At 33.0% G+C, this 26,903-nt stretch overlaps 2 protein-coding genes across 4 annotated transcripts in view; both read right to left on the bottom strand.

Moving 5' to 3' along the window:
• Nucleotides 1-3,878: 3,878 nt before the first annotated feature.
• Nucleotides 3,879-12,481, bottom strand: LOC126969153 (uncharacterized). Its single transcript, XM_050814476.1, has 3 exons — nt 12,369-12,481; nt 6,628-6,847; nt 3,879-6,266 (listed from the first exon to the last, which is right to left on the bottom strand). Exons 1-3 carry the CDS (start codon nt 12,479-12,481, stop codon nt 4,473-4,475), a joined length of 2,127 nt encoding a protein of 708 aa, XP_050670433.1. The 3' UTR covers nt 3,879-4,472.
• A 2,997-nt stretch (nt 12,482-15,478) lies between these two features.
• The window catches only part of LOC126969107 (protein slit), a 185,548-nt gene continuing 174,123 nt past the window's right edge, over nt 15,479-26,903 (bottom strand). For all 3 annotated transcript variants that reach the window (XM_050814413.1, XM_050814416.1, XM_050814414.1), the window contains one exon: nt 15,479-19,571. In XM_050814413.1, coding sequence (XP_050670370.1) covers nt 19,312-19,571 — 260 coding nt within the window. In that variant the 3' untranslated portion in view covers nt 15,479-19,311. The remainder of the gene's footprint in view (nt 19,572-26,903) is intronic.

Raw genomic sequence — 26,903 nt, 5'->3', positions numbered from 1 at the left:
CGCAGGGAAACTCCGATCATAGCCGTTCCATTTCTCTCCGAGCGACCATTAGGTTTCTCATAAGGCCTATAGTTAGCAACCACGTCTGCGTAACGTAAGTCATCACTGGCAATACACACTGGTTGAATACCTTCGTCTTCAGACACTGTGGTATTTGGGACGAGAATATTGTACGGAGCTTCCCAAACGCTGCCCATTTGAGTTGTATTCGACGAGTGTCCTGTTTCACGAAATTGAACCTGCCTAACTGGATTGTTTGCCCGAGATATACGTACTCGTCGATAATTTCGAGAGTACAGTTCCCAATTGTTATGGGAGTAGGTGCGACATAGACCTTAGACATGATCTTCGTCTTGTCCATGTTCATTTTGAAACCTATTCCTTGGGAAGCTGTATTGAGGCCATCGAGCATATGGCTTAAGTCTTCCATGGAAGAAGTCGAAGAATCTACCATATACTTCAATAATTTTTACAAAGTAAATATTAGTTTAAGAGAAAAAAAACATATATGCTAACAAGTAATATTAGTTAACTGATTTAGTATTAAATTATTATTATTTAAGGCTAAGAAATATAATTATTGTGACTACATTTTATTCACATAACTAATACACATAATTAATATTCTGTATATTATTATATTTAAAACAATTTATCTAATATCGATTGTCTTAAGCTGCAAATACTGAATAATAAAAATTTGCAAAAGAAGTCGTTAAGGCAAATAGAATAGACCGTTCCATTGCGATCCGGAGAAACCAATGTTAGCGTAGTAAGTGATCGGAAACTCACATTTCCGTTTGTCAGTGATAGCAATAGTCGTTACTAATGTGTCGTTCTCTGAGTTTCATTTTCAAATGGGCTTTTTTTGACCTACTATTAATAAGTGCTGATTAATTATGGCAAACGTTGTTTTGCCAGATAATTTAAGTATCCCTTGCACGCTCATTGTATGAATTTTCATATGTACTGAAATATCATTTGTATTGCGAATATATAAGTACTTCCAAGTAAAAAATAAAGAGTTCTGGATAGGTAATTACCAACATACCATATGCCTTCTCCGAAACACGCTGCATCTTAAGGTATAAGTATTATTCCGATCGGTTCAATAGTTTTTGCATTATAACCTAACAAAACTACGCCTCTTCATTTATTAGCATAGACTAGCTGATACCCGGGACTTCGTTTTCGTAAACACATGACTAAACACGTAGTACTTATAAATATCTTTATATTTCATTTCATTTTATCTTTATTTCTTAAAACTTTATTAACTTTATATTAGATGAAGGTAACGCCCTATTTTATCAATTTATATAGAAATAATCTGATAGATAGATAACAACTGTAAGTAATCTATCAACTATAATAAGCTAAAATTAAGTTTCTTTTATACCTCCTAAGAGAAGGAAAGATATAAAAATTCTAATTTGTTTTTCATTTTTAACTATTCTTTCAATTTGATTTCTTAATGACGGGGGGTACATCGAAGGAATAATGAAATTGTTGTTTTTATTTCGAGCATCTTCATATTTATTCACCTTTTAAACCTTCTCTGGACTTCCACAAACAATTCAAGACCAAAATTAGCCAAATCGGTCCAGCCGTTCTCGAGTTTTAGCGAGACTAACGAACAGCAATTCATTTTTATAGATTTCTACCGATTTCTTGTTTTACCCTTGACAATGCAAACTTACACAATAGACAAATACGAAAGAGTGGATTTATTATTTGAAAATTACTTTTTCTATGGAGTAAGCGATATCAAGTAAAAGATTATTAAGATGCTCTACAACGATCAAGTCAGGCGACACTTGTAGTTCTCTAGTCTAGTTCTCTACTCACCCCCTTCTCTAGTGCACCCTAGCCTGTATCATATAGTTCCGTTTGACTGAATGAACACTTTCCCGAGCCCCACGACCTGTGTAAACGAGGCTTCACTACACATCTTTAATATAACAATATAATATTGACACACTTTTACTCAAAATGGCTTGCCCCAAACTACTACTACGGCTTGGTACTATGGGTACAAGACAACGATATATTTAATACAAAATACTTACTTAAACATACACAAATACATATAAACAGCCATAACTCGAAAACAAACATCCATATTCATAGTATAAATGTTTGCACCTACCGAGATTCGAACCCGGGACCTCTAGCTCAGTAGGCAGGGTCACTAACCACAGGGCTATATGCGTATCTACTTAAACTTTCTTACCATTTCACTACGGACAGATCTCATCCACTGCGCTGTTGCCTATCAACATTATCTCACTAACTTAGATCATTTATAAGTCTCACGCACACTTGCACGCATGTTTTCATCGGTTATCTAACACCAAGATACTCGATCTAAACGTATAAAGTATCTAAGCTTACAAATAACCAAGCCTTGGAAATAGCTTCGTAGCGTTTTCACGTTCCCATATAAATACCCTCCAAAACGCGTTACGATAATCGGCTGTAATCTCATAACATCAGAAAACCCGCGTTTGCTATTATGATTCAGATATCATTTAAAAGTCGTTCGCCCAATCCATAAATATCAAATACAACTGTTTTCAAACATTATATTTATTTCAATAATATTATAACAATTAAACAAAGATCACAGTTTATTTTAATACACGCTTACGTCACACTGGGCGAGTATCTACATCACATCGTCAATCTTTCTGTAGTTTAATTAATTACAAGACACCTGTACGATCAATTATGACCGTCTAGTACTAACTGATGCGAGTGCCAACACTAGACGACTCATGCACGTACATAACACTCTCATTGTTACACTCAGAGCTGATAATATAATACGTACAAGGTAACATGTTACTAGGAAATATCAGAATTAGCCACCAACGATGTGCTATATACAAGTTATAAGGACATATCATTCGCAGTCTAATAGCGGGGCGACTAAAGTGTGCTTAAAGACAATGTCACCGTCCGAATCAAACCTGAACTGAAAAAATGTTTTACATTGCTGCTTATTCAAAACAAATCTTGGTAAACTGTAGTGAATGCGGCAATTTATAGAAATAACAGTCTTCTAGTAATTTGAGACATGTTCCATATATTATTGCTAATGATGTCGTTGAAAACAATACTGTGGCATTCTAAATGCCTAAAGTATTTATGATGAAGTAACAGCTCGAAGAATCAAGAGTTTGAATTATTTCGAATAAAACGTGATCGGCAATAATATTATGTAATATTGACATGAAATGGCATTTTATATTAATTATTGATTTCGATAAAGTATAGCCCTTATTATTGTTTAACGTCTGTCCTCTCAGTTGCTGGATATTTTTTGTGGGAGTGATTTTGTGAAAAGGGACCGAAATGTTTTACATTTCCTGTCCGGGGACGCGCGTGTTATTTCATTTAACCAATGAGCGCGTTTGCTGAGCAAAGAAGTGTTTACCCACTTTTATATATATCTATAATAATTATTGTAATTCTTAGTAATCACCCAAAATTAAAGAAAATATTCGGCCTTTAAGCATTAATTATACTGAAAGGAAGAGAAGCGTCTAATAAATACAGATTAAATACATTCCGACATTTTGTACAACAGATAAAATGTATGTTCAAAACGTCTTAGATTATCTACTGCTACTAACTATTATCATAGAAGAAAAATTAATATTATTTAGATAAATTTTTATCACAGTTTCATTCATTGAATGAATACTTCAACTCTTATTTTAATTCAGAGACTAACAGAATAAATAAATAATTAAATAAACTGTTTTATTGAGAAAAGTTCATACAAAAAAATATTCTGTAACAAATATATCTGTCAAAACATTGCCAAAAGATGTAAGATATACTCTTGTGGGGACTACAGTTGATTTTGTACTAGTAATAAAAATAGAATATGTGCCAGTTGTGAGCCAAAACAATTGACAACACACGTGATTCAAACCTCGCTTTATAAAACAACTGTACGAAATCGATTCTCTGTGAAAAATTACACGTGAAGCGACCGTAACAGGTGAACAAGACCTCGTCACGTTAATACAATACTCAAGAATTCACCGTTGTACCGAATATGTTCTCTTTTAAAATCGGTATACTAGTGTTTTAGACAAATTTTATGGAATGTAAATGTTATTAATGAAGTTCAAATTACCATATTTATAGCTATAAATAAAGAAAAATCCTGGATTCAAAAGCAGACGACAATGGCTAGACCGTTTCCTGAATGTTGCACATTAAGTTCCTCCTTATTGTGGATCCACGCTATGTTTTTTTTACTGAGACATAGGGTATTAAAATACTCTTTTTGTAATTTATTTATGAATATGTCGTACAGAAAGTGCAAATAAAGCTACTTTATTAAGTTTTGAGACTGACACAATATATGAGGCGCAATTCAAATTGGAAGTGTCAATAGCTGACATTGGCTTGTATAGCTAAACGAAATTACATGAAATGTTTTTTGAGACATCATTCTAAGTTTTATCAAAACTATTTGAATTTATGTACTTATCATCATTAAGTGAGCAATAAGGTAATGATTCTGAATCAAACATGTTAGAAAAGTTATACAAATTGGAACCGAAAGAATGGTATTGAGATGTAATATCTTGGTATCTCCATTTATCTAACTGCTCTTTGGTGGGTTCAATAGCTGATATGTAACTGGCATCATAACTACTGGTGCTATGGAAGGATGTAGAACGTTTAAGATTTGTTAAGTTTTCATCATTAGAGGGCACATAGAATATTTTATTGTTTTCTTTTTCAGCATCTGAATTGGATTGTTTCCTTGGAGGTATTTCTGGTGGGAGTATTAATGCGTTTATTTCTTTATGTTTTACGAACAAGATACGTTTATTCCATCTTAGCAAAGACGGATTGCAGTGTATCAATAAATAAACACAGAGTGCTCCGGAAAGAATTCCAGCAAGGCAAAGTATTATGTATAAATAAAATTTATTGTATAGGACTACAATTAATGGTGACTGAAAATCGGATATACTATAAGAAACACAATTTTGATCTTGAAAAGAGCCACTTCGTAGATCGAAAGGACAAAACGTATATTGGATTCCCGTATTATTAGGATCAAATAATCTTAAAATTTGAGGTATTGTTGCAACACAATACAATTCACGTGGACACGATGTTTGATACCAAAGTAGTCCTTGTCCATGTGATTCCAAAGATGATAATTCCATCATTGTATGGTAATTGTTCTGCACAGAATATTTTGGTACCAACCAATTACTAGTTCTAGATGAACTATTTCCTATTTTATACTTCATTGCGCGTAAATCAGCTGCCTGAATTCTATTAAGGTGACAACTACTATGTCTATATGGTGTTATCATTTGTAGATCGGAGCCATTTTCTAGTCCCAAGCAAGCACCATTAATATAAATAGAATTTGCGAGAGAATCATAATCGGTTGTTTCTTTGTAACCTTTCCTACTTATATTTTCTATGTTTGTGTTTATATCGCAAAAGCCTTCAAAATCTGAGAAACTTAAACCAGTTACATACTCCGGGGAGTGACATATCGGATCAACCACTAAAAGACCATTTCTGTGTAGCCCACGTAAGTCATCATTAGAACAATCACAATGCCAAAAGTTATCTTGTAATGTAACGCTTGGACTTAGGTGTAAAATATTCTTGAAAATTCCATCTGGAACCGTCACTAAATAATTATTATTTAAATATAACATTTCAATTTTTTCTAAATAATCAAATGTTCCCATTCCGAGTGCAGTTATCTTACAAGAATTCAAAAACAATGCGATGCACGTTCGCAATGATGAAAAGCTCGACTTTCCAAGCGAACCATAAAACGGATTCAACGAGAAATCTGCAACACTTAGTCTCGTGAGATTTGTGGAGCCCGTTATGTAAGCTGGATTCCACTGAGAGGTTGCTTTGATATCCAAGAATTCTAAAGTGGCTCCAACAGCCTGTAAAGCGTTACTTGTTATATTTATAAGCTTGCATTCTTTGATATAGAGTTGTTTTAGACTTGAGAGACCTACAAAAGTGTCGGATTCCCATGACGTTATTTGTATGTTCTCCAATATTAAAGTATGTATCTTGCTTGAAAAATGATTTATAAATGCTTGTGGTCGTATGTGTTGTAAGTTTCCGCCAACTATAGCAAGTTCGTGAACACTTGTTCGAATCAAAGACAACCAGTTTGCTGAGAGTGTGGAGTTAACAAAATAAGGGTTTCTCAAAATTAGGATTATGCTGTCGCACTTGGCATCGGCTGTCTGAAAAGAAGAAGGAAATTTATTCATTATTATAAATTTAGTCTTACATTAATTGATCTTTTTAAATACTACATTTTACAAATGCCAAAAAAATAAATTTGATTTTATGTAAATTTACAGCTTATCGCTTGTAATTACAAGTTTGACCAAAAACTTATTTATGTTTTTCTTTAGAAAATAGGACCAATTATGAAAACATTGAAAGAAAACCAATAAAACCTTTGTGTTGCCGATATAATGCCTCTCATGTAAAAGACATTATTATGTTAAAATAGTGTCAAGCAGATTTAATTAATCAGAAGAGAGAACTAATGAATGTTTTTTTTCTGCTTGCTTTTACATTACAAAATTCAATTATTACCTGAGTAGCTTCTATAATATCGCTTTCATAATCACCATATAAAGGCGTATTTTCGCAAACAACACTGCATTGTCTTTCCTTACATCGAGCTGGAGTAATAAATACTTCTCTTGTATTATTCAATGACATCAGCACTATCAGAACAAAGCTTGAAACGATGACAAAGCCAAAGAAGGTTTGCACTACGCATCGCAGCCATCCTCTGCTACATGATGCATCTCTGTGAAATAATACATAGGTAATTAAGTATTGTTTATTAGTTACAAGTGTTGACTGACACGGCAAACGTTATTTTACCATATAAATGAAGTACCCCGCAGTAATTATTTGTATTCCGAATATAAAGGTATTTCTAAGTCAAAAAAATATAGATATCGAATAAGAAATCAGCAACAAATTAAATACTAAAACCTCTCCGTAACACGCTGCACCTTATGGTAGAAGTATCATTCAGATCAGTTCAGTAGTTTTCGCAGTATAAGTGAAAGAAAAACATCGGCACTTCATTTATTAGTATAGATTTATAACTAGGCTAATTTTAGGCTAGTCAACAAGTTCAATAACGTGTTAATTTTTAATAAAACTCCTTAGAGATATGGATGTTTTTCAAAATTCCTTAAATATTAATTGTTCTTGAGTTGTTAAAGAAAAACTATGTGCTTTTTTTCATCTTAATTTGTTAATGAACGCAGAACTGCTCGAATTTCGGTGATACAGTGCTCTGTAAACGGCTAGATCTCTTGGCGTTGCATTGAGACGTCGCATCATTGTTCTATACGGCATTTATCACGGGGAGTGTTCCGAAAAGCTATTTGACCTGATACCTTGTACCGCATTCCACCTCCGCACAACATGCAACAATTTAAGGCGAAGGATAAACAGAAAACACACAAACAAGGTGTTTTTAGACAAGTATTGTGGTGAAAATATAGCACTTGGAGCTATGAACACTACTTTATCATGTTACACATACCCTTAAGTCTTATTTGTAGGTTGATAATGTTTGCTTTTGGTTATAGTTAACACTCCAGAGCTATTTTAATCTACCACTTTTCTTTGCAATTAAACAAGTTTTTTCTCGGCATGACGCATTTGTTTAGTACGACTCTCAGAAAAGTTATTCTTATAGCTTGTACTTTTTTTGTGTAGGTACATTTATTCAGATCAGTAATCAATAGTGAGAATTGTAAGCATCTAAACTGTTTGCGCCTGATAAAATATTACGTTTTCCACGCAAGAATGTTCAAAATATCGGCATTGTTACACAGATGGCGGGCCGACAGCCGTGAGCTCATATCGCTCAAGGTCGCTGGCGTTTAGTTTCGCCTTAAGATATCATCCCCACCATTTAAGCATGTCTGGCGTTTTTCTACGGTGTTCTTTTCACTGTACTTACTTCCACGCACAACAAATCTGTGTGGATTGAGTTTCCTTTTGTGGTGTTTCAAAAATAATGCGTATACCTTCGTAACAGGCTGGCAATGCTCGTTTGTCCTCCTCTTCAATTAATAAAGAAGAGGAACTAACACATGAATATTTAAATTAAGATTTTTGGAAGTGACATATCGAATTTAAAAATATCTTTAACAAAGCAAAAACGTATTAATTAAAGCACTCAATAAAGGCATAAATAATATAATAAAATATAACAGACCTGATCACCGTTGAAATCTTTTGGTGTGGTTTAAGCAAATACCTAAAATTTATCAGCATTTTAGGAATACTGCAAAATATTAAATAAATTTTAAGGAAAATGAAATCCACTAAGCCTTTTCATATTCACACTGGTAGTGAAAGCTTGATTGCTTGGAAATACATTGTGTTAATGAAACAGCGCAATCCTTGTCATGATAACAGTAGATAATAACTCCATATCGTTCATAATACAACTATATTATGTGTTGAGTAAACATTAAAATGATCGAACACGTAATTTCATGGACAAGATAAGTGGTAACTTTCTCTGTAATTACGTGTATTGATATTGGGTCCATTATTTTTCATTTAAGGGTTCCGTACCTAAAAAAATCGCTCATAAGATCACCTTGTTGTCCGCCCGTCCAACCGTATATCAAGACCCTCTACCTCGGGAACGCGTGAAGGTATCGATCGAGTTGAAATTAAAACAAACAAACAAACAAACAAACAAATATTTATTTATTACAACAAAATACAAAATACAATCAGTGTTGGGGTCTCCTTTTAAGCAAAGAGTTGCCTGTAGTAGGAGGCCCCGCTCTTCCATAGCAAAAACATAATAATGAGGTGTTATAATAGATAAGTTGACCTTAACATATACATAATTAATTAGGGGAAAAAAATCTACTAACAATAATAACATACTAAAAATTTATTTATTTGTAATCTAAACTTAATGTGCTGTGTGTGTGTGGGTGTGTGTATGTATGTATGTGATTGTATGTATTGGTGAGTGTGTGTGTGTGGGTGTGTGTGTTACTTTGAAAGAAAACTTAAAGATTTAGTACGTAACTATAAGTAGATTTTCTGTGTCTTCATAATTAAATGACCTTATCCACTCAATTATTATTTTCTTGCATTCATAGTATGATTTTTCATATATATTCTATTTTATTCAATAAGTCTACAGTTTCTTAAAGCTGTGAAAAAATCAAACTTCTAAAAAAAACGATATGGTTACGCTGTAATATTAAAAATTAAAAATTTATATGGTATTTTCCTTTAACCGAGAGCTATGTAAGTTGCCAAGTAATACCGTCTTTAACTACAAATATAAGGAAAATCTGAAACAATACATTTGCAGTTAAATCATAAAAAAATTGTACGGAACCCTTGGTGAGCAAAATCCGACTAGCACTTGGTTATTAATATAGAACTTGTATGATTGAGAGGTGAGACGTTGACTTTGCATATTAATTATTGCAAGCCGGTAAGATTTATGATTCTAAAAGTCTGTGTCTACACGTGTTCTAATAAGACGCCCATGATTATAATATAGACAAATAGTTTGACTAGTAAGTGCTTTTGTTAGATGAGTGGAAAAGAGCTGGTTGTGGAATAGTGTAGGAAAAGCCTGGATACACAAAAATTAAAACAATTATTTGACATTATATTCTGAAGGGAGTGTACTAGTTCTACCCGGAGTGATGTTAAATAACAAATTACTTGGTTTCTAACTGTACCCCAGACCTACCTGACAGGAATAGGTCTAACCTAGCTGATAGTACAAAGTAAATTAACTCAACACCACACCTTATAGTTACGAATGAACAACGTAATGACTGAAATATTATCTTAGATCATTTATACGTCTAGATAAAGTGTGACAGCTGAGAAAACGTCGAATAAATTTAAAGTTGACTGTTATCCTCTATTTTAAGCAAAGCACGCACACTAACACAAACGCCGTAGACAGTGAAAATACTGGGCAAACGAGACATAACATCTTATTTATTAAGAGCACTAGCGTAATTGTGGTGCCGCCCAGCATTTTTGTTTTTTCATCAATCCTGAGCAGTAATGCATTGTAATGGGCAGGGCGTATCAATTACCATTAGCTGAACGTCCTGCTCGGCTGATCCCTTATCGTCATAAGAAAAGTTAAGTTTAAGACAATAATTGTTGACAGCTGATACAGACAGCTGAGCATACAAACAGACTTCGGACTTCACGGTGCAGCTAATTTATCTCGGACAGCGACTAGTCTCGGCAGCGTACAGCGCGAAACTCAATAGTTTTGTCTTCCCAAGATTGCTTTGCGGCCGTATAAGTCGTGTGCATGTGTGCGTGCGTCGGGCGCTCTAGTATGAAGTTAAACCACGTATTGTGTAAATAGTAAGCCTGCCTCAACTATTCTAAACACTTCTATGCACCCCTTCTTTCATTTATTGCCCGTACCAATAATTGTCTCTATATTTTCTTTTGTTCAACATTGCTCAGTAGGTCACATCCAAAAGAATCCACGTTTATATTTTTTTCTAGGAATCATACAAAAATGATTATTAAAATGCTTCCCCACTTGCATTATAACCAATCCTTAAGAGGGGACGCTAGCAGCGTTATTCCTAACAAACCTATTCCCCTTTTTTCTCCCTGGATAATAAAGAGAGAAGATTTTTTGTCAAAAAATCTAGATATGGTAAAGCTGTCTGTACGTTTTGTTTTTTTCAATCAACAATGAACGAAAAACGAAATCAAAAGAAAATATGAAACTTCAAATATCGTAGAAAATGCCATTTTTATACCGCCCGGTTTAGACGAATAAGTAACAATTTTGAAAGGTTTTTAAGAAAAAAGGAAAAAGTACGCACAAAGACTCATTCTTCCTGGAAATATTGTATCAAAAAATTTTTTGGTAGGTTCAATATTCTAGAGGAAAACAGGGAAATACGAAAACTATCGCACTCTTCGGGGGAAGGCTGGAGGTGAGGGGCGCTGGTTGGCCAGTCCGGAGTATAACTTATGAGTTATGGACATAATATATAGTGCATCGCCTAGATACTATGAGTTTGCTTGACGATTTAATAGAATTTATTTATGAATAATTTTTGTGAATGTGAGATGTATTGTATGTAGTGTGTGACTGATGATTATATTAATTTATATAGAATAAATCAATAAAAGTTACCTACGGTTAGACAAGCGTGTATAAATTATACACGCAATCACAAGTATAAGGGCGCGTTTCCACTGACACGGAGCTGGGCGAAACTGAACTTGAATTGATCAATCACAGTAATTGCTTCCATCAGCGATCCGGAGTAGAGATTTCGAGTAGGTAGACACTAGACTGTGATTGTTCATCTCTTGAACCGATAATGTATATATATATTTATTTCGATATATAGGTACTGTAAACATACTAAAATAATATATGTAAAAGGGGGTGCTTATTACACACAAAACATAATATAATTATTCTTCAAATAATTAAGTAATTTATTATATCTTTATTTCTACTCTTCCCCGTACAGGTAAATTTCTTGCAATACGACTGCCAATCAATCCGGGTAGCAGGTATTGGTAGATTTTTTTTCTAGATTTGCTTCCACGTTTTGCATAGATCCGTCATCTTTTTCAATTGTTTCATAAAGTTATTTTCTTAGGGCTCCATTAAAAATAAAATAGAATTTTGACTGTGTAAACATGATAAATGAAATGATAGAACATTAGGCCTATGTCCAGCAGTGGATGTCTTTCGGCTGATGATGATGAAGAAACATGATAAAAAAATTCTTTTCAATTTTAACATGTTTTTGTGAAGTGTATAAAACTAGTACTTAGTTTCATTTTCTATTCCAACTTTCGTATTAATTTCTTCAATTGTATATTGCATTTTACTTCCACAATGGAATCATCATTTATAAGGCAATCAGGAGTAGATAATACCGAAAAAAAAAATATTTATTTTTATTCTCGCATAACCCGCTTTTGACATTGTCCAGTCCAGTTTACTACGAACACACAGTCGTACCGTACATAGTACAGATTTGGGAGTATAACAATGACTTTATCAATTCCGCAATAATTGAGGTTATTTTTCGTAGCTTACAGACTTGTCCAAAATTTACGCAATAATACGCTTGCGCCTCTCTTTTACGCCTACAATTCATCATCACTATGATCAATTGTAGTGTGTTAAAGCTCTACAGCATTTGAACTATAAATTTAACTTACACAGAGGATGCATGTCACTTATCAGGCTCAAATTCTTGCCGAAACTAATTACATTCTTACCATCACCAGTATCCGTAAATTTTTACTTTGCAGTCCAACAATGCAGCACCAGGCGCTGAGCTATATACACTTTTGTATGAACTTTTTGCCAAGAATCTTCTACAACTACTGCTATCACAGGATAGCAATCTTTATCCATTTCTCTGTTTAAAATGGCATGCCTTTTTTCTTCTACCCCTTCTGCGATCAAAGAAGTGCCACTATCTCAGTGTTGTATCTACCAATATCTATCAATTGCATATTGGGCATATTTAGCGTACAAATCTTATAACTATATTTACAATACTACGACTACATAAAATTAAAACTATCATTACGTGGAAGCGTACCAAGAATACTGGCAGCATTACCCCGTTGGATAGCAAGGCTGATCCGTTGACCGAAATAGCTGCCAGCGCTTGGGTTTCCAGTAGCCTTATTGAGGCGCGAAGATAGTATTTTGAACATTCTCCGCGCCTCTGGGCCCCACGGGCCAAGTGTCTCGACACCAAACGGCACAAAGATGTATGACTCACTGAGACCAAGCGTACTACAAATTTTATTTAACAGCTGTGAATATCCATTTCCTGAACAGAAACCTACCCCGGATTCCTTCCACAGACGTGTTATTTATACTTTGTTACAAATTTAGGTTTTCATTATACACCATTTCAATATTTATATATATATATATATATATATATATATATATATTACCTATATTTAAAACAATGTAACGGATATTGATGCGGTTTTTAATAGATAGAAGATGTAGTGTTGGTAGCCCACCACTACAAGATGGTTCGGAACAGGTTGGATGAGGCCATCGCTGGACCGATCGTCATGGCGCTCTTTGGGGGAGGCAATTTGTCCAGTGTTGACGTCTTCGGGCTGAATGATGATATTGATGAGGATAGTAGAGAAACACTGATCATTTTAGAGCTGCCTAATGTGATGTCGTAAATGAACAATTTTGCACATAAATTGCAAACGGTGGCTGAACCGTACGAGATAGATCAAAATGTGCTAGAGTATTGTACAACATTGTTGTTCGACAAAAAAGTGCCCGATAGAGATAACCCACAATAACCATTTTTTATCCTTTATTATTAACGAGAATTAATGGCTTATTTACGAAGCGAATTTAAACAATACAGCATTAATCCTTAAAAAAATAAATTTACATTGTCATTTAATATAGATCAAGATAAATCAATTTAGCTGAATTTAATTTGAATGAAAATTTTCGTAGATATTAAAGATTTAAATTATATATTGATACATAATTTTTTCAGTGGACAGGTAGTGAAATTACTCAAAATTCGATTCACAAGCCGAGTCCGAGCATAGTCAAAGTATAGCTACATTACAAATCCGTGTATCAATAGCAAGGCTAAAAAACTAATTATGAGTACGAAGTAGATAAATGAATCGGGATTTGTGTCGTGCGCGCACCCTATTATAGTCCAGTCAATTTAGACATTCGAAGTTACATAAAGTCCCAACAATCTGAAAATCAGTGAAATTGTTCAAAACATAATTATAAACAATGTTCAAAAGTTCCCTATAATTCCCGTGTATGGATTTTTTTTTATTCAAGGTCAAAGTTCAAAAAAATGAATTTTTCGCGTTTTTCAGCAAAACGGTAAGTTTTATCATAAAAGGACCTATGACAAAAATTGTAGATCATAAAATTATCTATAAAAAATGTATGGATACTTTTTTTCTTAGGAGCCACCGTTTCTGAGATATAACGATTTAATAAGTTATAAAAGTTGTTATCGTCATAATATGCACACGTTTCCACGCGACCAGGTAGTTTACTTAGCGCGTTTTTTTATAACTTTTTGAATCGTTATATCTCAGAAACGGTGGCTCGTAAGAAAAAAAGTATTGATACATTTTTATAGATAATTTTATGATCTACAATTTTTGTATGAGGTACTTTTATGATAAAACTTACCGTTTTGCTGAAAATCGCGAAAAACTATTTTTTTTTACCTTTGACCTTGAATAAAATTTTTTCCATACACGGGAATGATGGGGAACTTTTAAACATTGTTTATAATTATGTTTTGAACGATTTCACTGATTTTCAGCTTGTTGGGACTTTATGTAACTTCACTCTCATTTTTTGGTCTAAATTGACCGGACCATTAAACGCATTACTCACACAAAACACGGGCTATTCACGCACACATAGATCGTTGTGTTTCAGGCGCGGCGCGACGGCAATAGTTTCTTCAAATACCTATTTTTCATATTACCCTTGACCTGGGTCCCCTCTTAACTTAAAATCATATTATTATAATCTAGCCTTAACTCAGGCTACTAAGTAATTCTATTTAAACTTAAACTGCGGGATAGGCTAAACTAAGAATATATAAATATAAATATATATATATATATATATATATATATATATAACTCAATGGAAACCATTAAAACTTCTCTAAATGTCTTTATTAAGGGGAAGCCAATTCGATCATGTGGCTTTTATAATATCACTATTTTTATATTGATTTACTATAATACTAATAATAATACTAGCACTACACTAATTTAACGTTGATAATTGAACAAGAAAATAAAAATGTTATAAAAACTAAAATGTCTTAAAAAGTCCTACATTAATAACTTAATAATCTCTATTTTAGCTTACCTAAGTCCAGTTTTAATTTTAATCACGTAGAATTGCTTATTTTCCTTTCAACTGTTATTGCAGGGTTCGCGTGTTGAAAATTTTTTATGAGTCGCATGCTAATGTTTATTTTAGCTTCAACTTAACCCTACTATAAAGATAACGCAAAACCGGACGTGAAAAAGGGTCAAGGATATTTCCTGAATAACTCAAGTGCTTGAAAAAGGTTCACCGCTAAATGTAAAATTAACATAGAAAATTAATGTATAAATTGAATTTTAGTGGTCATGTATAAAAATTAAGGAATTGAATAAATAAAAATATTTGACCTGAAAGACCGTTTTCACCCATTAGTTTACTTTATAATATTAGGTTGAATATATAATAATCATAAAATTTTGAGTGTCTAATCACAGAGCACGGTAGTGCACGGTTACACTAAAATAACTATTAGTTTTCCTACAATAAGCACGCAGGATAAGAGTAGATAGTAACAGGAGTGAAAAAAGTACTTCCTTGATTATTTACTATACTTATATTTTTAATAAAACCAGAGTTTACACATATACAACAAAACTTCATTAGAATACATTTTAACATATAATAAATGTGACTATTAACTGTACGGAACATGTCACTTAAACATTAAGAACAAGAGCACAGTATATTTATCAGCTAAAACAGTAAAGAAACTGCGTAAAAACATTCGAAACGACGCACGCACACAGACGCAGGTCTCAACAAGGTCACTAAGCGGACATCGCAGTGATACTAGCCGTGGAGCCCTGCGCTACACCTGCTTATGTGTGCGTGAGTCGTTTTGAATGTTTGTATGTAGTTTCCATACTGCTTTAGCTGATATATATATACTGTAACAGGTAATTTTAAATTATTCTAGAAATAGCTACCAGATCTTAACATTGATTATAGCTGTTAAGGTCATAATATAGACAGAATACACATTATTTAACACAGATATACATCGATTAAGCTTCACAACAATTATTAACATGAAAAATACGAAGACGTAACAATAAGTGTGTATATATTATATATGTACCTATATTAACTTAAATCTAAATTGATATGCATTTTAAGGTCCGAATTAATTTTCTTAATTTTCAAGCCAATTTAATGACCACTATAGTTCCAATTTGTGGTTAAAAATTTATATTTCTCAAATAGAAGAATCAATCTCATAATTATAATAAATATTATCATTTAAAATACATTTAAGACAGAAAGATATTGCAAATGCTTAAAACTATATTTATTTTAAGAGTTTATTGGCATTTAAAAACACATAATGATATCTTATAGCATTTAACGGTAGCTTTCATTAATTAATTGATTTAACTTGCGTCAAACATTGTTCGAAGATTAATAAAACACGACATTGAGAGATAAAGTTTGAGTAAATGCTACAATAGGTATAAAGACAATAGACATCTAACACCAATATTATTATATAGTTATATCAGATGAAGCTTATGAGTGTACTTAGCTCCCCCCCAGAAAAATAGTAACTTTTCGATTGCCTCCCTTACACTTTCTTTATATTTGCATTTTGTTAATACGATTACTGATACTGAAACCGGCATATACCATATTACATATTTCTAAAATAATGATCCTAATAAAAATAAAACCACTGAAAAAGTTACGTGCATCTAAATGCATCGTAAATTATATATTTGTAATATTATGTCCATTACTATAGCTTTTTTATTACACAAAAGTTAAATTTTACAATTTAGCAAACCACATCTGTAGTTCTTTAACTTAGTTAGTTGATGTAATAGAAAGTGCAATTAAAGTAAGTATACTCTTGCGTAAATCTTGAAAAGATCCTTTATCCTTTAATATTTTTAATATAAGGGAATTGATACTTCGAAATTTATAACGATATAGTAACACGTTATAATGGCATGTTTCTTTAAAATATTTATAATTAACTTAACTATGTGTGTATGTGCGTGCACTTATGAATTCATTTTGTTTTTATTTACCCATTTAAATATTAAAACGCGCGGTATAACAGGATTTTTATTTTGATAATAACAATGTAACAATAAATATTTATTTACTGTGGCGTTTCTCGCTTGCGGAGAGGAAAGCTTGGAAGGGTTAATTGTTGTTAAAAATACTAAAAGCCACCAATGCTTTGTCACAATACCAGCAATAGAACATTAACTCACCAGTCTGGGCGGCGTACGGCGTGGCACTCAATACTTGTGTCTACCCGAGATTGCTTAATGACCGTGTAAGTCATGTGAATGTGTGCGTGCGATTCGGGCGCTCTAGTATGAAGTTAAAGTACTGCACTTTTACTGTATTGTAGATTATAGGCGAGGAACCTCCACAAAAGTTTTATGATGTCGTTAGGAGTGCGATGGAAAGGAATCGATTATCAATGTCAACCATCAGCCACGAACATAAGTTATTTTGGATACGACCAGTAAGAAAAAGGTTCTCACGTAGTCTGGTACCATGCTGGCTAACGACACGTTAATATAAATAACGTCAAATTTCACTATACTCTAACGATAGTTAAACTAAAGTATCCACGCGTTTTAGGCTGGGTCGCACCAACTAAATTTAGCAATAACAAATATGCGAAAGAGCCGGTTAAGGAAATATGAGTTCCACAATTTAACAATTTTTACATGACGTCCTAAAATTAACTGTTAATCGTAACCGTGCAATCATCGCAGGTTGAAGCTATTGTTAATGTTAAATATCTAAACAGCCACCTGTCAAAAGTTTCAATTAAATATTCGATATTGACTTGATATTTCACTTTTTAACTTTAACTATCCAAGGAATACGATGGTGCAACATATTCCGCACTCTATGTTAAAGTCAGCGTTATTCTTAACGTCAAAATTGACTTAAACCTTAACTATAACAGCTAATATGATGCAACCCAGCCTAAATATTTCAATAAAGTATGTTAGATTTATCTCAATACATTATATCTTTTAAAAAAATTAAGAAATATACAAGATTACAAGCGTTTTATGTATCTAAAGTACATCAACTTTAATAAAATATTAAGACTAAGGGATATGTTTTACGTTTCATTATCACAAGGATAAATTAATATAAGTTTATTTAAATTTATTCTTCACTGATGCACAATCAGTTTGCAGTCACATTTATTAACTACGAAATTACTGCTTACTTAAAATAAATTTTGCTTTAAACTTCTAATTAAATCTACAAAGGTAACTAATACAGGAATCCATCTCATTAAATACGATAATATATCAAATGAGTAAGCAAGAAGGAATTCAAGAGGTAGCGAAAAAGCATAGTTGTTTTCAAGCAACTTTCACAGAGACAACGAGGGATTACTGGTTAGATTAAAACACTAGATTATGTAGACCGACGTTTTGGTCACTGAAATCTAAATTAACAATCTTATTATGAAGATGGTGAATATAAATACAATATTTTCGTGTTTTTGCCTATAAAGGTGACGAGAAAATGCTTGTGAATATTTTGTTTTTTAACTTTCTGCCTACGAGTATGTTATAATTTATAAAAATTGTAGGCAATAAAATAGAATCGCATTTAATATATTATTTCAGGTATTCCGCTTATATATAACACATTTGTGTTTTATCGTCTTTCTTAATACAAAATTAAAACAAGCAAAACTATATAGCACTTAAGTTATATTATTTCTTTATTGTTTTATCTTTTTACTGCATCAGAACGATCAATAGAGGCTCTGAAATTGTTTGACAAACATATGGATGTGTATTGAAATGACCAATATTTAAAATAAATACATCTATCGTGTGCCGATCTAATATACGTAATTTTACATTTAAACTTTATGTAATATACTCGTATTTAAATATTTAACATGGTAAATGCGCAAAAGCTTAAAATACATGTACAACGTTAGAGTTAGAGTAGGGTAAATAATATAAAATATAGGAAGATCTTATAATTTGGATTATTATTAAAAAGAAATTAATATTCCGCTATCAACTAGCTTGTGGAATCACAGTACCCGCATAGAAGAAGTTAAGCCAACTAAACAGCTTTGAACGATATCAAGATGTTTAAATTTACTCTAATGTAAGGCATATGCTACAAAGGTATTTAAAATACGCATATCACACCTACAAAATGTTCCGTATCACAAATTGCCTTCTCAAAATACTACTAATTCAGCTCACAATTGATATGTATATGTTATTGCACAAATTCATCACGTTATAAATTATTTTACTAATCAATCGAAGAACACGCATCGAGCTATCCGGCCACAGTTAGCTCGATTGGTTCTTCTGAAGTTTAGGAAGAGGGAAGGGTTAATTTTTAAATATATTACTTTAGAGCCATCTGTTGGCGAAAATAAGAACATTGACGAAGATCATAGGACAAGTATTTGTAGCGCTTGAGGGTCCGTAGCCCGGTTTTCGTTTGCAGTTCATTTTGTCAAACGGCATTTTGGCAACGCTGTACTCCCGGTGTTCATTGACCATAGTACACACTGTACGCTTTTTTTGCATCATCTCATCATCACGGTCTCTTAGACCCGACAGCCAGGCTTCGTACCACGCCAGGTCGCAGTCACAAATAAGTGGATTATCTGTAAATAAAAATATATTTAAATATAACACTTATAATTACTAAAACCTCATATTTCTTGTTATAAATTGAACTGAAATTTTTAATTGCTTAGATTTTATTAATTTAACTATGTCATTGCAATACAAAGACAATTTAAATTCTGAGCGGCACTACAATTGCGCTCGCCACTTTGAGACATAAGATGTTAAGTCTCATTTAATTGTATAGTGTAATTTCACTAGCTACGGCGCCCTTCAGACTGAAACACAGTAATATTTACACATTACTGCTTCACGGCAGAAATAGGAACCGTTGTGGTACCCATAATCTAGCCGGCTTCCTGTGCAGAGGAGCCTCCCACTGATAATATTGTTAGTTCTATCTTGATATTAACATGGCACTGCCTAAATAATTCTGAAGTGGAACTGCCTAGAGAAATTTGTGTGTGCAAGGTTGGTGCTATATTAAGTACATATGCACTAACACCACCCAGCCAAATTCTCATAACTTTTGAAAATCTAAAGATGTGTGTGGTCCTATTGTTCACGTGACGAAGACCACACCCTTTCATTGAGCAATTCCAGCCACGTTCTCTCAAGTACATACATTAATCTTATCAGATGTTGGCTGTTTAGAGATCCGAATCGCCAACTATCGAATCGGATCATCGACAGTTATCGTTCATTTTGTTTATTATTGGTCGTAATAGCCTATGTGCTTTTTAATTTATATATAAAATTCTAATGCAATAAGTTTCATAAGGTAGGGAAACCGGGGTTCATATCCCAGTACTCCTGCCTCATGGTCCTCAGGGATACACGCCAGCTATAGAGGAGGCGTGTTCTCGTTACACGCATCTATATATCTCTGCATTTCCTTTTATAAATCAAAATAGGCTTCTTCACTTTGGGCAAAATAGTGATAGCATGAACTATGGGTTCAAGGTAACGATATATTTAATACGATATACATACTTAAAACATACAATATTATATATTTTGCCAATTACCATATTATCATGAAAGAAGGATAAAAATGAAAATGAAACAAAAAAAAAACAATTATTTACGAAAACTTACAAAAAGTATCTGTAAATAGCAATGACGTTCTATACATATAGACAATGCACCTCATACAAAATCAAAGCCAAAATATGGCACATGACACAAATGACACCATAATAAGATTCAACTGCTATGTCTATACATTTCTGCGTTTACTCCAGTTTTTAAATATTTTATTAATCAATAGGCAGCAATGTAAATACTATTTCAGTTTCAGCTTATTTCAGCGTATTTTGAATTTAGAACCCTTTTGGACAGTGACATCGGTGGAGAAGCAGTTCGGTATTTTTTTAAACCCAGATGAAAAAGAGGGTTGCTAGGTTCAAGATCTGTTCAGTCGGAGGTTTTTTACGTTTTTAATAAAAAAATCACACTCATATTATAAAGAGGAAAGCTTGCATGTTTGTTTATTGGCTTGTGTTTATATTTGTTACTTCTTGATGTTCTAAAGGGATTTGGATTTAATAAGTTAAGGTAACCTTTAATGAGAGAAACTAATACTCGAATTTAATATTTTTATTTACATAAAATAATTAGTTGAACTGGTTATTTAAATACTTAGTTCCTTGAATCAAATAAAAAAAATATTTAGACTTAGATATCTTTTCCAGGGTATCTTTTTGGTATATTATGTAGTGTGAGCGGACATCAACATATATTTGTATGAAGGCTTTTGTCCTCCTATTCAATAAAAAAAAAATGTTCGCAAGGCCTTTAAAAAAATTTTAACATAAAAACAACCGACTTCCTTCCTTCCTTAAAGGCCGGCAACGCTCCTGTGATTCCTCTGGTGTTGCTAAGAGATTGTGGGCGGCGGTGATCACTTAACAACAGGTGACCCGTACGCTCGTTTGTCCTCCTATTCCATAAAAAAAAAACCGACTTCAAAAATAACAATAATCGTTACTAGAATAAGATAATTAGATTGTGCAAAAAGTACGTAATTATTTTTATACTTTTTGGTGCATATTATATCTATTGTTTTGGAATAGTGTTTTTGAATTCGGTTGTTTTTTGTTATTTTTTCATTTTTAGTTTTTTAGTGAATCTGAACTACACTAACTAATCATTTGTCTTAATTTGTGTAGATCTACTAAATTTTGCAATGCAGCAATGAACGTAACCGCGTTGCAATTTTATTACAGACAGAAATTCTGACATAGATCGCACCCTTACTGTAAGTCGTTAAGGAGTTCCATTAAAGGCATTTGATGTCATTTCTGATACTACTAGATACTACTACCGCTTCGGAAACAAATGGCGCTCTGAGAGCGAAGAAGCGGCGCAAGAAACTCTCCCAGCATTCTTTTTTTTTTGCGCTCTTTTCAATAATAATATACAATATTGTACAGTCATTTCTATCGCTATAAAATAATCACAATCTAGTCCCAGGCTGTCCGATCATTTAGATATTCAGCAGTGGAGTAATAGGATTTACGACAGAGCCATTTTTTTATAACACATTTAAATTTATTTATAGATAATGCCTGAACAGTGGCTGGGACTTTATTGTAGAAGTGTACACATTTACCCTTAAAGCTATTATGTATCTTATGAAGCCTAATAGAATTAGTTACAAGCAATCCCTTATTTCTAGTGTTATAATAATGAAAATCACTATTAAGAGCAAAAAGGTGACGATTTTTGTGAACATATATTAAATTTTCATAAATGTACTGACAATGAACAGTCATAATATGTATTTCTTTAATTTTTTTTTTGAGGGACTGTCTATAACCAAGCTAATATATAGCACGAACAGCTCTCTTTTGCAGTGCAAACACCATATCAATGTCAGCAGTATGACCCCATAGTAATATACCGTACGTCATGATGCTGTGAAAATAACTAAAGTACACTAATCTTGCGGTCGCAACATTCGTGTACTCTCTAATCTTTCTAACTGCATATGCCGCAGAGCTGAGTCTATCTGCTAGATGGGCAATATGTGGACCCCACTGAAGCTTTTTATCTAACGTGATACCCAAGAAGACCGCAGTGTCCACAAGTTCCAATCTCTGGTCATTTATAAGTACGTTGGTTTGTACCTCCGCTGTGTTTGGTGCAATGAACCGTAAACACTTTATTTTTTATACTGTTTAAGTGCAGATTATTCGTCTATAACCAACGCACTATCTTTGAGAGTGCATTGTTTACCTCGTCATCAAAATCCGCACGTCGCCTCACTTTAAAAATAAGTGAAGTATCATCAGCAAACAATACATTCTCATGGCTATAATCTACTACAAACGGTAGATCGTTAATATATATAAGAAACAAGAAAGGACCGAGAATAGAACCCTGTGGAACACCTATTCCCACAGGTTTACCCTAAGACCGTTTGCCATTTACATCGACTATCTGAACTCTATCGCTTAAATATGATTTTAACCGATTTAAGGCTCTATTTTTCACTCCATAATGTTTTAGTTTTAGGAGTAAAGTTTCATGGTGGACGCAGTCAAATGCTTTGGACAAATCACAAAAAATGCCCAATGCATCCTGTGACTCTTCCTAGGCGTCAAAGATGTGCTCAATGGGTCTAGTACCTGCATTAATTGTTAATAAGCCCCTAGTGAAACCAAACTGATTTTTGTTTATTAATTTACAAAAATGCATTTTTAGCTGTTGAAGCAAAAGTTTTTCAAAAATTTTACTAAAAACAGGCAGCACTGAAATAGGTCTGAAATTAGCAGGGTCAAAAGAACTGCCCGATTTAAACAAAGGTATAACTTTGCTGTATTTCATGAGGTCAGGGAACACACCCTCATCTATGAATTCATTAAATATTATTGCTAATTCAGGTGCTATAATGTCAAGTATGTTTTTTACAATATTAGTCGAATGGCCCCATAGGTCTTTTGTATTTTTTAGGTTAATTAATTTGAATATTTTTATTATATCGCTACCTGTAACATACTTAAATTTCAAATCAGTGGAAGATACTGGTACGTGTAATTTAAGCATATCATAGGCTGCTTTTGGCGAAGAGTTAAGGTCTTTGGTCGTGACAATCAGGATTTCGGAGAAGTATTTATCAAATTCATTTGCAATTTCTATTTCCGAATTTATAACGCGATTATTAATATTTAAACAAATAGAGGTGTTACGGCAATTCGATCTACCAGTTTCATTGTTAATTACACTCCAAGTCGCTTTTAATAATAAATATTACTGTTTTTAATTTTATCTGCAATGAACCGTGTTTTCGCTTCATGACAAACTACTTTAAAGAGCTTGTAGTATTTTTTACATATATTTAAAATTCTTCACTATTATTGTAATATTTCTCATAATAAAGGTCATATAAGCGTTTACGACTTTTGTGGATACCCATTGTTGCCCAGTCATTAAAACAATTTTTGTTGTTTACTGTCACCGTTACTGGAGTAAAAATCCTGTCAAATTCCTCACAGAAGGAATTGAAGACTAAGTTATAGTGAAAATTAGCAGTTTCACCACAGTGTAAAAATGGTATCGTATTTACCAAATTATTTTTAAATCTCTCAAGACGGCTACCCGTAACTGGTATAATCATCACCTTTTTTGGTCTGACATTGTCCAATCTTGTATTTACTTTTATAAGTTGCCCACTATGGTCGGACAGAAGATTATTAATTATGAGTTTTCTTGTAATAGTAACATCTGTAAAAATATTATCTAAACAGGTTGGAGTTGTAGAAATGATTCTAGTAGGTTCCCAAAATACATTGAACAAATTAAAACTTTGAAATAAATTTTGAAGGCTAGTACAATTGGCCGAAGGTTCAAGCAAGTTTATATTAAAATCTCCACACACTATAATTGACTTGCTGGTTTTGCTAAATTTTGATAGTACCTCATCAATTCTATGTTGGAATTGTTCATATGATGCAGTGGGGGGGCGGTATACACTTACAAAAATAAATTGCTCTAGTTCTATACAAGCTATCTCAATTATTCTATAGAGAGATTAACAATATCTCTTCTATTTTTACATTTTAATCTATTATTAATAATAATTAGGGAACCTCCGTGTATTGCCCTACTTCTACAAAACGAACTGACTACTTTATGTTCTCTAAAACTAAACTGGAGCTGATGACTCTTACGCCAATGTTCTGTAATACATAATATATCTAAATTACAGCAGCTCAAAAACAGTTCAATTTCTAATTCCTTACTTGAGATACCTTGTATATTCTGGTGAACAATATTTATGAGCTTTATATTATGATTATCCCTAGCAGTAACATTTATATTTGGTGAATGTTGCCTATTTTGTATGATATTGCAAGAGTTGTCCTCCCTTGTCAAATAACTTAATTTAAATTAATTGAAGAAAAATGTTCATTGTGATATTTTTGTACATTAGTACTAAAACATAGAGGCTTGTATGTCGATTATTTTACAATTTTGCCCAATAGAGGCATGTTTATTAAATAATACTACAGAGGAAGTAGTTTGTTGACTAAGACTATAAGCTACTAAAGTAGCCAGCTGTCGCTTAACTCTAAATGGTAGGTATAGGTTACCATTGGTTATTTTCAGTTTATAATTATTGAATTTATTTGTGTCAAATAAAATAAAATTTTCACTGTTGTGGAATGTCGCATTATACAAAGTTGTATTTAATTTAAATATTTTTCTATTTTTCTCCTGTGTCAAATCCAAGGAGTATGGAAATGTCCACATCATCACTTTAGATTTTGTGTTATTTGAAATATTAATTATTTTTTCTATATTTTTAATTAGGTCCTTATTTCTAATATTATGAGAGTTATTACCAAACATTAAACCTATGATCTATTTTTCTTTTAGATTTATTTTTGGTATGGAATTTATGAGGTTATTGAAAGTTATATTGGGTTTCCATATATTTATCTCCTCATAATTCTTTGCAACTGCATTATTTAATAAAGGTCCAAACCCATGGCCAATTTTGTCTGAAAATAATATAAACTTACTTAATGCACTTGTAGCCATACTTTGACTAGTTTTTAATGGGGATACACTTAGGTCTTGATCATTTTCTAATGTATGTTTAGTAGTTGTGCTGGAACAGTGGCACATATTATTATTATTATTATTGTTTATAAAGGATTCAAAGCGTCCCATGTTTTCATTGCCTAATTTAATTTAGCAATCAGCCTGCTTTATATGTTCTGATATTTGCTCCTGCGCTGAATTATGTTTTTGAGTAATGTTTTGCAACATTGTTTCTAGAGAAGATATTGTATTATTTAATATATCTGTATCAATTTTATATATTGCATGGGTCTCTGTTAATTCCTTATTATATTTTTGTAATTTTTTCAGCAACTCTTGGTTTTTTGACCTAATTTTACAAAATTTTTGGCCTAGGAATTGGTTATTAAGGAGTTTGCTACTTTTTGCTATAAACCTTTTGATTTTTAAATATTTCTTTATCTTTTTATGAGACTTTGTTGTAATATAATTCTTATTATTAGTGGAGTTTTCATTTGCTAAATCTACAGATACCATGTTTTGTTTTTGAAGCAATTTAGACTCAAGTATGTTTATTCGACTTAAAGCCCATTCATATTCAGAACTACATTTGTCAAATGAATTAATGATTTTTTGTAAGCTGTCCCTTTCTAAGGTTAAATGTAAACATTTTTGGTGCATATCTGCCAGCTCGGACTTAAGAGAAGAGTTTGTTTTAAATACTTTTTGGATCTCCAATTCACACTCTTCCCGTTCATTTAAAAGTGTTTGACAAAGATCCTTTGACTTCTTTAGCTCCTTAGCAGCACAGCTCAGCTTGTTTTCCATTTATTTCATGGTAGCCTTCCGGGTTTGCATAATGAGGCTTGAAGTATTGGGAACTTGTAGGCAGTAGTTAAGTAACTGTCAAAATATAAAACTATGCATAATCTTGTTATAATAGTGTGTGAGAAGAGGATACAGGTTTACAGAATCTAGAAATTAACTCCAAAAGTGCAGAACTCAATGGTTTACTATGGTTAATTGCCAATTCGATTACTATTTAATTTTGAGGGTAGGGACCTGTCCACTCTCTGGCTCCGCGTAGATTTAGAGGACCGCGTCCGCATCTATGCGTGTGTACAGGTCCCATAGTGGTAACGCAGAAACCGATCATCTCATCTCATCTCAAATCGTAGTCTTGGGTGATTTCAACGGGCACAATGCCGAATGGCTTGGATCACGTACCACAGACTACGTAGGGCGATCTGTGCATAATTTTGCATTGGCGTACGATCTGTCCCAATTGGTTGAGTCGCCAACGCGGCTCCTGGATGTGGATGGCCACATGCCGTCCTTAT

The sequence above is a fragment of the Leptidea sinapis genome, chromosome 17 (genome assembly GCF_905404315.1).
Source record: "Leptidea sinapis chromosome 17, ilLepSina1.1, whole genome shotgun sequence".
Lineage (NCBI taxonomy): Eukaryota > Metazoa > Arthropoda > Insecta > Lepidoptera > Pieridae > Leptidea > Leptidea sinapis.
This window is presented reverse-complemented; position numbering and strand designations above follow the sequence as displayed.

Bases quoted from the DNA above. Each gene is read 5' to 3' on its own strand.
- LOC126969153 (XM_050814476.1), bottom strand. From the start codon at position 12,481: ATGGATAAAGATTGCTATCCTGTGATAGCAGTAGTTGTAGAAGATTCT. The intron at 6,848-12,368 runs GTAAAAATTTAC...ATTATTTCACAG, and splicing joins CTGCATTGTTGGACTGCAAA to AGATGCATCATGTAGCAGAG. The intron at 6,267-6,627 runs GTAATAATTGAA...TCTTCTTTTCAG, and splicing joins ATATTATAGAAGCTACTCAG to ACAGCCGATGCCAAGTGCGA.